Source organism: Emys orbicularis, chromosome 6 (assembly GCF_028017835.1).
Source record: "Emys orbicularis isolate rEmyOrb1 chromosome 6, rEmyOrb1.hap1, whole genome shotgun sequence".
NCBI classification, from domain to species: domain Eukaryota; kingdom Metazoa; phylum Chordata; order Testudines; family Emydidae; genus Emys; species Emys orbicularis.
This window is the reverse complement of record NC_088688.1, coordinates 2,527,097-2,538,979: the sequence shown is the minus strand read 5'-3', so window position 1 is coordinate 2,538,979 and position 11,883 is coordinate 2,527,097. Positions and strand designations below refer to the sequence as shown.

The 11,883-nt window shown below is 62.0% G+C and overlaps 1 protein-coding gene across 1 annotated transcript; it reads right to left on the bottom strand.

Annotated features, from left to right (window-relative positions):
- Positions 1-4,266: 4,266 nt before the first annotated feature.
- STOML2 (stomatin like 2) lies at positions 4,267-11,883 on the bottom strand. The gene is made up of 10 exons (XM_065406177.1): positions 11,838-11,883; positions 11,350-11,502; positions 10,167-10,266; positions 9,817-9,875; positions 8,863-8,964; positions 7,807-7,941; positions 6,798-6,942; positions 6,277-6,356; positions 5,371-5,499; positions 4,267-4,617 (listed from the first exon to the last, which is right to left on the bottom strand). The coding sequence occupies exons 1-10, from the start codon at positions 11,880-11,882 to the stop codon at positions 4,486-4,488; spliced, it is 1,080 nt and encodes a 359-aa protein (XP_065262249.1). The 5' UTR covers position 11,883; the 3' UTR covers positions 4,267-4,485.

Here is an 11,883-nt window from a genome sequence, read left to right as displayed (position 1 = left end):
GGTGCTCCCCGTGCCCCCCGGCCCTGCTCCCCGCCCTCTTCCTGTGCCCCCCGGCCTGGCTTGCCTCCCCCCGGCCCTGCTCCCCGCCCCCATCTCTCGTGTTCCCCCCGCAGCTCACCCCTCCGTCACTGCTCCCCCCATCCTCCTTGTACCCCCCTCCACCGCCCCGGCCCTGCTCCCCCCCATTCTCCTTGTACCCCCCCTCCACCGCCCCGGCCCTGCTCCCCCCCATTCTCCTTGTACCCCCCCCCTCCACCGCCCCGGCCCTGCTCCCCCTCATCACTGCTCCTTGCCCCATCTCTCGTGTTCCCCCCCGCAGCTCACCCCTCCGTCACTGCTCCCCCCATTCTCCTTGTACCCCCCCTCCACCGCCCCGGCCCTGCTCCCCCCCCCGGCTCCCCCCCATCACTGCTCCTTGCCCCATCTCTCGTGTTCCCCCCAGCTCGCCCCTCCGTCACTGCTCCCCCCCCAGCCTGGCTCACCCCCCCATCACTGCTCCCCCCATCCTCCTTGTACCCCCCCGTCCCTGCTCCCCGCCCCCATCTCTCGTGTTCCCCCCCACAGCTCACCCCTCCCCCCATCCTCCTTGTACCCCCCCTCCACCGCCCCGGCCCTGCTCCCCCCCCCCCCCCCGGCTCCCCCCCATCACTGCTCCTTGCTCCATCTCACCCCTCCGTCACTGCTCCCCCCATCCTCCTTGTACCCCCCCGGTCCCTGCTCCCCGCCCCCATCTCTCGTGTTCCCCCCCACAGCTGACCCCTCCATCACTGCTCCCCCCATCCTCCTTGTACCCCCCCTCCACCGCCCCGGCCCTGCTCCCCCACCCGACCTGGCTCAACCCCCCCGCAAGGGTGGGAGAAGGTCAGAGCCGGCATGGTGCCCCCCGCCCCCCCGGAGCAGCCCCAGAGGCGCGGGCCGGGGTCCCGGTACCTGCGGGCGGACCCGGAAGCGCCGAGCCGGCTGCACGCGGCGTCGGGGGGGCGGAGACCGGGCCTCGCCAGCGCCCCCCAGCGGCGGGAGGAGCCGCCGGGCCTGGGCCCCGCCCCCGGGATCCCACTGCTGGCCCCGCCCCCCCAGCGCCCCTCCCCCTGCCCGTGCTGCCCCCCCCCCAGCGCCCCTCCCCCTCGGGGCCAGCTTCCCCTCCCCCCTGCCGGGCCACCTGCCTCCCCCCCCAGCCAGCCTCCCTCTCCCCCCTGGCCCCCCCAGCCAGCCTCCTCCCCACCCCTGCCAGACCCTCCTGCCCCCCCACCCCTGGTCCCAGCCTCCCCCCAATCTGGTATCCCCAGCCCTGCCTAGTCCCCATCTGGCCTCCCACCCCATCCCCATGTGCCTTTATCCCCCACCTTTAGGAGCAGCCCCTCAGCCGGGCAGCCAGCACCCCCCTGCACCCAGGGCAGACACTGCATTGGCAGAAAGTGCAGATCCTCCGCACACCGCGCGGCAGGACAGGGGGCTAGGCACCATTGGACTGCGGGGGGGGCTGGGTACCCATGAAGGGGGTAGCTTGGGAGAAGGTGGAAAGGCAGGAGAAACAGAGTGCAGGAGGAGATTCCCCCCAGAGTCCAGGTCTCCCTGTCCAGGAGGGCTCTGTGCCTGCCCCCCTCTGCGCAGACTCCACGTAGCAGCCTGCATTGGAGCATCTTCCGCGTCGAAGGAATGAACCCCCAGCCTGCTGCCCTTACTCCTCCTCACGGACTCCAGTGGGCCGCCTCCAGTGCGACGGAGGGCAGACACCAGCCTGCCACGGCACATTACACAACTGCTGCTGAGAAAAGGGCAACGCTTCGGAAAGCCGCCAGAGAGTCACGGCCATGCAGGGCCTCAGCCCCTGCGCAGAACTCGTTGACCCATCCCAACAGGGAAAGGCAACCATGCGGCAATTCACGCTTGCCAGGGAGAGCATGTGTTTCACCTGATGCCCTGCAAGCTCATGAGCCCAGTGTCCAACTAGCCTGGACGGGGCTGCAAACAGGATCTCTAATTCAGAGGAGCCTGACTGGTCCCACGCCCTAGAGGCGGGATGCTCCAGCCAGGACAGCGGGCTGCAAAGAAGTTAGATCTGAGACCCAACTTTGTTCTCTGAAGAAGCAGCAGGTGCATGTGAGACTGGGGCATTTTCACAGCAAAGGGAATCCAGATTCGGTTGCGTTCAGCAATCACACAGGCTGGTGAAGAAGTTCTTTTCAGATTTCTGAGTCACCAGCGAGATTTGCATTTAAACAGCATTTGCTCCCCACCACTCGTTTCCTCCTGTTTGACCACTGCTGGTCCCCTGGCTACAATCAGGTGGCTTGGATTTTCTACAGAACGGGGGAGTGGGGGCAGTTCTATCCCACTTGTTCTATCTCTAAGAACTAGGCTTGTAAGAATTTGATTGTTGTCGGTAAATGTCGACTTCACATACCCTACTTCCACTGATCATAACCGAAACGTACAGATAGGCAACAAGAAATGCTGCTTGAGGATGTATTAGAGGTTGATTGAAAGTTATTTACATTGCATATTTTGACCTGTGACAAATTTGATAATTTGTGTTTTAATGGCTATAAAACTTTTGGAATCTCAACATCTGTCACTAAATAATTGTCTGATCTGCCTATTATCTGACATCCCCCCATAATTTCCAACAACTGTGAAAATGTAAAGTGATAAAAATAAACACAGATGTTATCCACTGAAATTATACAAAAATATCAAATTCTGCCAAGCCTACAAACGCCTCCGTACCCCTCACACACCATCCAGCCGGGAGCCTGAACACAAGCCCATGGGTCAGTCCAAGAAAATGAAAGACAGCGGAGTGACCCTGACCCCACTAGCCCCTGCTGCAGTTCTGAGTTACTGCGGGGCCATGAGGGCCTGCAGCTGTGATGTAACTGCAGGGAATGCGGTCCTGGAAAGGGACCAGCTGGAGCCGGGGAAGGACGCAGATGGTGGAAGGGGAAGCAGCTGGAAAAAGCTGCTGGAGAAGGATCAAGATGCCTAGCTAGTGGATGAACCAGAGCTGGGGCAGGAGGTGAAGTGCTCAAATAAAAGAACAGGAGAATACAAGCAGGAGCCTGGGAAGCGAGGAGGAGGAAAGAAGGAAAATTGGAAAGGTTTCAGGTCAGGAGAAGTAGGAAAAGATAGACCTGGATATGTGAACAGAAAGAATGAGAGAAAGGAAGTAGAGGGAAATCAAATCTACAGAGGTAGTGGAGTATCCAGGGAAATACTGAAAGGAAATATAGCTAGTGAAAAAGGGAATTGATTGAGAAGCTGCATTAGATGAAAACAGATCCCGAAAATAGTAAACGAGGCACACAATCGCACAGGACATAGTGTGAATAGAGAATGACTGTTTGAGCAGCTTGTGATAGAATACAGTTCAAAGGTGCCTAATGGACAAGCGAGGCCCTAGGTGAAGAAACCCACGTGTGGATGAACTGAGAGCAAAGAGGTACAGCCACAGGAACACTGGGTCTAAGGAGAGCTACAAGCCGAAGAGAAGCAAAGGGCAGGACAACAAGAGTGGAGCTGGACTTACAGCCAAGGAGAGAAAAAGCCTGCCGAGTAATTTCTTTTGTTCCGGGTAATAACAATGTAGCTGGTAATAACGGCACAGAGTAAGGAAGAGCTGGGTGTACAAGCTTGCCAAGGTTAAGTGTTGGTAACTTGGAGTTTATTCATGTAAGTAGCAAGTTCTTGATAATATTCTATTTTATGCTTCTGCTACAATTTTTGAGTTTCCCTTATAAAGTTCTAACAATCTGAAATTATCCCTTTTGTCTTGGTTTGCCCCTGCCTCTCCTCACAGCCTGGCCTAGCCAGCCAGGTCACTGCAGCAGCAAACTCTGAAATCATGAAAGGACACATTTTCTACCCAGCGTGTAATTAGCGTGTGGAACTCACTGCTGCATGACGTCACTCAGGCCAAGAACTTAAGATTCAAAGAGGGCTGGGACAGTTCTATGAGTGCCAACAGCCAGAGTTAGGAAAGCATTAAGAGTGTTTGGGGGTGGGATATAAAATCTATTTCTGGCCTCAAACCATCCTAACTACTGGGAGGAGACTCCCTGAAGACAGGTTATCCCAGACCTGCCCCTGAGAGGGGCTCTCGCACCTTCCACAGCAGCAGCTGGTGCCAGGCACTGGCAGAGACAGGAGACGGGGCTGGATGGGCCCCGGGTCTCATCCCATCTGCCCAGTCCTACGTCACCGACCCTCCCAGGTGCAGAGGAGCTGCCACCCCCTCCTGCACACAAGGCCGAGGACACAAGCTGCGGCTCCGGTGCCACCTCCTTTATTACATGATTAAATCCAAATAAAAATAAGAACCAAAAAGAGGGCGGAGAGAGTCTGATCGGGGAGAGTTGCAGGGCGTGACCCCCCCCGGCAGGCGTCCTGCAAGGTTCCCCCCATGGCAGGAGCGGGGGTGCCACGCTCCATGGCAGGTGCTGCCACAGCAGTTTGTTCACAGTGATCCAGGTCTTCCGGGCTCCTCTGCTAGCTGGAATTCAGCTGATCCGCCTCAGGCAGCTCTGTGAGGGGGCACTTGGGGACCTCGAGGGCTGGTGGGGTCACTTCCGGGCTCTTGGCAGCTTGTGGTTTGGTCAGGGCGCCGTAGATGCCCAGGGCCTGGGGAAAGGGGAAGGAAGGGAGACCCAGCAGGTGCTATGAATAAAACAGGACTCTGGCACTGCAGGGTGCAGCCGGGGGACGGAACAGGGCTCTCAGTAGGGGCTGCCCTGCTCAGAGCTCTGCCACAGCAGGTGCCAAGGCAGGGACAGCGCGGGCGTCGCAGGCCAGGCCAGGCGAGAACGGCCTATGTCGAGTGTCACCACCAGCCCCTGCTCACTCCCCAGGGTTCGCTGGGCTACTTCTCAACACTAGGAAAGGCAGCGCTGGAGGGCTGCCACCCCCCTTCCCAGTGCCCCCTGGCTCCCTGTGCCAAGGTGCGCTGACTCCCCTTGGCCTGGCCCGGTGACAGACAAGGGCGACGCTAACTCCCGCCCCAAGGAGACCGTGTGGAACCTGGCAGGGAGCTCAGACCTCGCCTTGCCCAGGTCTCCATGGAAGGGGCTCCTGCCTGCTGTGCTTACAGCACAGGACAAGGCAGCGTCTCCGGCCTGGCCAGCCCCAGAGCAGGCAGCTGGCTTCCCTTCCCTGTGTGCGGCCACAAGCTGCCTTGGCAGGGACCACAGCTCTGCCAGGTCCCATGACAAATTCTCCCCCCAGGAGTCTTCGTGTCAGTAAATTCACAAGGACAAATTCCCACCCCTGCCCCTGGGGCAATTTCTCTCCTTCCCCCCTTGGGCTCTGCAGCCGCTGGGTTCTCTGCTGCGACCCACGGGCCCAGCAGGCTGTCAGGCAGCGCTGCCCTGTACCAACCTGCGTGACCATGCTGGTGACGTCCCCAGTGTTGGAGGGCAGCAGGATGGTGTTGGAGTCCTTGGCCAGCTTGGAGAAGGCGCTCACATACTGCTCCGCCACAGCGAGGGAGGCAGCTGCGTTGCCGTTCTGGAGAGGGGTGGAGAGGTCACACTGCGCACACTGCGCCCCAGACGCTGGCCCCCTGTACCCCACGGAGCGAGGGGAGGCTCAGTGGCCATGTCTGGGAAGCGGTGGGGCTCTGGATTAGGGTTAGGAAGTTCTGGGGATGGGTCTGAAAACGGGAAGCCAGCTAATCCCCAGGGGGAATCCCAACGGGCTGTAACCAACTCCCCCGCTCCCTGCCGGGCACCCCCTCTCCCCCCCAGCTGGGCAAGGGCACACCGCAGCAGCGGCAGGAGCTGGAAGGTCTCCTGGGAGGTGAGGGCTCAGAAGGTGGGATCTCCTCAGGGAGGGGAAAGGGAGCAGGAAGGGTCCCCAGTATGCTGAAGGGGAGCCGGAAGCTGCAGTCGTCTGCGGGGCAGGGGTGTGGCAGTGCTGTGCCCAGCATCGCGCGGCCCGGGAGCCTCTGGGCACTGCTGCCAACCCCTGGGGTGACCCCTCCGGCAGCAGGTCTCCCCTGCAGACCCCACGCACCATCCTCCCCATGGCCACTGGTCTGCGACCATGACACGGACAGAGGCTCCAGAGTGGGGGCTCCACGGGCAGGGGCTTGGGGTGAGCTATGTAACTCCCTCGTGGGTAACGCACTCAGCCCAATGCATGCTGGGAAAGCCTCTTGCCAGCTAGGCTGCGGGATCAGGAGGAAAGGCCGCCGCGGAGGAGAGTCCCCCAACACCCAGCCTCAACACCAACAGAGAGCAAGGGCCTGGCACAGCCTCGGCCTCCCCAGCAACCGGCACTCACCTGCTGCGTCAAAGCGTCAGCCAGGAGCCGAATAGCTTCTGCCTTGGCCTTGGCCTTGGCCAGCATGGCATTGGCCTCCCCTGGGACGGAAAGGTAGGAGAGCAGGAGTCAGGGGAGGAGCAGAGAGAAGCAGCGGGGAAAGGGAAGTGGGCTCCAGGGATCGCTGTCACGTGGCTGAGACTTCTCTGTACCAGGAGAGCTTCGTGCTCTGCCCCAAGCCTGGGAGACTGAAGGCAGCAGGAAGGCAAGCTTCCCCCCCAGTGTGCCTCCCCCCCACAGCCAGCCCACAGCAGCTCAGACTGCAGCCCCACAGTACTAGTCCACACCAAACCCAGGTCTCAGTTAAATACCCCACAGGTCCCGCTCAGCGCAGGGCTGGCAGGAGGAAAGCCTACTGCTGTCACTCGAGTGAGTGGGCCTGACCTTCCCCCCCCCCCCAGCCCCTCCCGCCCCAGGGACCAGCTCTCTGCAGCACGGACAGCCCTGGAGCCTAGCCCCGCCCCAGAGCCCCAACGCGTTACCAGCAGCTTTGTTGATCTGTTCGGCCTTCTCGGCCTCGGAGGCCAGGATCTGGGCCTGCTTCCGCCCCTCTGCTACGTTGATCTCAGATTCCCTGGTCCCCTCTGACTCCAGCACTGTCGCCCGTTTCCGTCTCTCTGCCTCCACCTGGAACCAAAGCACCGGGGCGGATGCTGCAGCCACCCCACAGATTGCCCCTCCTCTAGGGGACAAAGGGAGGGGCAAGAGCAGGGGGCACCTTTCATCTCCTCCAGGCAGGGCCATGCTGCTCACAAGGGGTTAAGACATTCCTGCTGGGCACCAAGCGAGCCCCGTGAGGGCACTGCCCTCTCCATGGGGCCGTCCCTGAGAAGCAGCTGCAGCTCTCACCCACAGGAAGCGGCTTACACCAGCTCCACAAGAAAGCCCTGACTTCCTCCTCCTCCTCCTGGAGCCCACCAGCCCTACGCGGCTCGCTCTGGGCCTGGCTACCCAGCTCCCCTCTGACGCCCCAGCCCAGCCGGCCGGAGCTCCTGCCGAATCTCTCCGTCCGCACCCTGCGACTGCAAACCAGGCGCTCTCAGTGGGAGGCCCTCGTGCTGCCCCCTTCGAGCCTGAGCATCAGGAGAGTCTCTCAGCCTGGCACCAGCCCTTTGCCTGAAGGGGGCGCTGGCAGGTCCTGAAGGCAGCAGCCAAAGGAGCACCGTGGTACTCAGCCGCTGCGTGCGCAGAGTGACCGCGCTCATTCTCCTCAGCCGCAGACGCCAGCACTTCTCCCCTTCTCGCCCCATGAGCTCAGCTGAGATCCCTGGGGACGGGGCCCTGCTCGGCCTGCTGGAGAGTGGGGGGATGGGACTTCTGAGCTGCAGATCCCCGTTCTGTGCTCACCATAGGTACTGGCCTGGCCTGTGCAGCTAACCCAGCTCTGGAGGAGGGGAGCCCACAGGGACTGGGGCTGAAACCCGAGATCGGCCCCCACCCAGCCCCGCCTGCACGCGGAGAGCACAGGGTGTGGCCAGGCTATCGGCTGACCTGCATCTGCATGGACTCCTTCACCCGGGGAGGCACGTGGATGTCCTTGATCTCGTAGCGCAGGCACCGGATGCCCCAACAGTCCGAGGCCTGGTTGATGGCATCCACGATGCAGGCATTGAGGGACTCCCGCTCCTGGAGAAGGCACAGGAACCCGGGAGTGGGAGTGCGGTGAGACGGGGGCCAAGAAACAGCAAGGCCCTGCCCCTTCAGAGGGGAGGGGCCAAATCCAGCCCAGGAGGACCCACTTGCCAGAACCATGGCCCATGGCTATAGGGCAGAACTGACTGCCCCCACCCTGGTCGTGGGGCAGGGACTGGGGTAGCGCAGGCACCCAGGACACATCAGCAACCCTGACAACAGGAGCAGCAGGCAGACGAACTCAGCCCGGCTCACACGGGACAGCCATTCACGGGGACATGGTTCCCTCAGCACACGTCTCCAGCTCTGGGAGGCAGGGACACAGCCAGGCACAGACTGCCACCAACAGCAGCTGCTCTCAACACGCAGGAGGCCAAGCCAGCTGGGTCCTGGCACAGAGCATCCGTCACCCAGGGGTTCGTGCCGCAGGGAGAGGGGCATGGGCTACCGACCTCCTTGGTGTGAGATCCGGGCAGGGCCCCTCCTGACCCTGCGTCTGGCGCTCAGGCTACATGGCAGCAAGAGTCGCTCCGGTTCACCAGGGACCCGCGAGGCTGGGACCCTTCCTGGGGTTTGGGGCCTCGCTAGGAGAGGCCCAGGGAGTGCCCTGAGCTGAGGGAGTTTGGCTGTTTGAAGAGGAAACGTCTGGCTGGGGGGGACCCCGTCAGTGCCAATGCCCCTGACACCCAGAGGTGCTGCTGCTGCCAACTCCTTGACTCCCCACGCGCTGGACTCCCTGCCCCCAAGCCCCTCGGCTGGCGAAATACCTCTGAGAACAAACACTGCCCCCCGGCCCCAACACAGTCACAGCCCCCCGGCCCTGCAGGCCCCAGGGGCGGCTCCCAGCAGTGCGCTGAAGTCAGCAGCCAAGGGCAGACCCTGTAAGGCTCAGGACCCCACCAGCCCATAACTTACCCGGAAGACTTTGTCCAGGGAGATTTTGCCCAGCTCGGACCTCATGGTGGTCTGGGCCAGCTGGGTCACGGCGTACTCGGGGTCCTCCACCCCATAACTGGCCTGGAAAGGGGGAGCAGAGACCACGATCAGACTCGGCACCCAAGCATCCTGCTCGCCCCCTCCCTCACTGGCCAGTGGGGTGGAGCTCTCCCCAGAGTGGCCAGTTCAGACAGCCGCTCCCCTGGGGCAGGGCCTTTCTGCTGGACCAGACAGAGTCCAGGCCCCAGAGCCTGTGTCTGCACCAGGATCTTTCAGAGACAGGGCCCAAGCTGGAGTATCAGCATCCAGCCCCTGCCAGCGTCCTCAACACAGCAAACCCAGGGGAGACCCTGAAGCAGGCAGGGCTACGGGAACCAGGGTCCAAGGCCTAACTCCCCACAGAGCCCTGTCAGCACTGCCTGAGCGTCCACATGTCACTGCAGCCCGGTCTAGTCCCAGGCCCACAGCCTCCAGGGCTGGCGTTAAGAGCCCTGGCAGTGAGAACGGGGCTGGGACACAGAGCTCTGAACCACCCCCACTGCTCTGCAGGCCAGGCCAAGATCCCATGGAATGAGAGGATGATGAGGGGGGAAGAGCAGCATGTTCAGCGTCTTCCCACTACACCAAGGCAGCTGGGAGCTGCAGGGCCAAGCTCCTCCATGCTCAGGAGCAGAGGTTAAGGGCCTGGCAAAGGCCAGGCTGGAACAATGAGGTGACCTCCCAGCCTCTCCCTCCAGGGCTGGGACCAGTCAGCCCCCGCATCCCTCCCCTGCTCCAGGCCTTGGTCCTTCCAGTGATGACAGAGATCCCCCACCCCCAGTTTTTCTGCACGAGCAGCTGCCAGCTGTGCAGGGCAGGGAGCATTAGCCGATGCCTACACAGTGGGAGGTGGCCGCCTCGCATCTCTGTGGCCACACTGAGCCCCGCTGGTACCTTATAGGGGTCCATGATCCGCAGGTACAGGACGCCATCTATCTGCAGGGTGACGTTATCTGCGAGGGAAAAGGAGAACATTCCTGTCACCAGGGCAGCATCTCCCTGGATCCTGCAGGGAGGAAGTGGCAGCTGCAGCCTGCCCCCGTAGAGAGGGACGGATCAGGCAGGGGCTCACGGGGATACTCTACTTCCCATTTCCAAAGCGCTACGAACAAGGCCAAGTCCAGGTCCCCAGGGGCAGATCTGCATGTACTAGCCAAGGAATCTACAAGGCTCCCACCCCCAGCCGCTGCCCCACCCCCTGGGATGCAGAGAGGGGGAGGCAGGGCAGATGAGCTCCTCCTCACCCAGAGTGACAGCCGACTGCTCCGGGACATTGATGACGATTTCCTTGAGGCTCTGTACGTAGCGGATCCGATCCAGCAGTGGGATGAGGAAATTCAAACCCTGGGAGGAGAGCAGAGAAAGCCGCAGGTAAAGCCCAGTGTCCTGGCCTCAGAGCAGAGGGCACTAAGTGGGGGAGCACAGCAGGATGCTGGGTCAGCTCCCACCAACTGGACAGCAAAGCTGGAGACTACTGCATGGGCAACTTGAGCGCACACTGGGTGTAGGGGTAGCCCCAGGGGGTGCAATGGACTCATAAGAACGGCCACACTGGTTCAGACCAAGGGTCCATCTAGCCCAGTGTCCTGTCTTCGGATAGCGGCCAGTGCCAGGTGCCCCAGAGGGAATGAACAGAACAGGAAATCGTCAACTGATCCATCCACTGTCGCCCATTCCCAGCTTCTGGCAAACAGAGGCTAGAGACACCATTCCTGACTCGCTCTACACACTCAGGGCATTTGGCTTCCCAGCTGTTTCCACCTGCCACCTTAGATGCCCATGTTCCCAATCGCCTCGCTCTTTGTGCCTGCAGCGCCACCAGCTGGTGACTGGTGAGATTACCACAGAAAGAGAGCTTGGGATGGCAGAGGGACTACAAACAGTCTAATGCTCTGTAAGGGAAATCTCTCTCCGGCCAAGAACGCAGCCCCACATGGAGCTCTCCCCCTCCCACTATCCAGCCAGGGCAAGAGGACCAGGAGACCCCAGAAGGGCAGGTGCACTCAGCAAGGAAAAACATAGACCGAGTACATTCAGTTTCCAGCTTTCATCACCTCTCCCCATCAGGAATGAGTGTGTGTGTGGGGTGGTGAAGCCGCTATGATCTCTCTGCTCTAACGCTCCCCCACCCCATCTCACAGAGACCTACTCGCACTCCCCATCGGGCCCATCATAGCAGGTGGGTGGGAGCACTGGCAGGAATTTCCTCCCTCTCCCCCAGAAGAGGAACCCGCTCTTTCTGCAGCCACTGCTGGCTGATGAAGCCAGGCAGGGGAGTCAGCCCAGCCCCCACGGGCCAGCAAGAGGAGGAGCGTGAAGCACAGGACTGATGCAAGGGAACGGGAGCTGGCAGCACAATCCCTTTTGCTCCATACTCCGCACAGGGGGCCCCTCGCTCAGACTTCAGGGGGCGAGGAGGCTCCTTACGGGCTCCAGGATGCGGTGAAATCTGCCCATTCGCTCCACCACCCAGGCCTCCTGCTGGGGCACGAAGAGCACCATGGTGTTCCTGGGCAGACTGGAGGAGCATCGCTTTGGGGCTGGGGCCAGCCATGGCCCGGGCCCCGGCCACCGGGAGCTCTGGGGAGAGAAGGGGGAAGAGTCAAGTCAGGCCATGAGTGTGCAATAAGTGACCCTCCCCCCGCCAGCCCCGTCTTGCCCCCCCCCATACCCACTGCCCCCCCCCCAGCCCCGTCCTGCCTCCCCCCCAGCGGGGACTCAGCCCAGGGGAGCCCCAGATCGCCAGGGGGCAGCGCGAGCCTCGGGGGGGGGGGTGTCCATGCCAGCCCGCCTGACTCTCCCAACGCTCCCTCCACTTCCTGTCCCAAACCGCGGGGCTCCGGGGCCAGGGGGTGCAGGGGGGCGGGCGGATCCTGGCGCGTCCCGGGGCAGCCGGTCCCGCCCCGGCCTCGCACCTGCAGCAGGAGCCGCCCGGTCCCGCGCGCCGCCCGGCCCAGCATC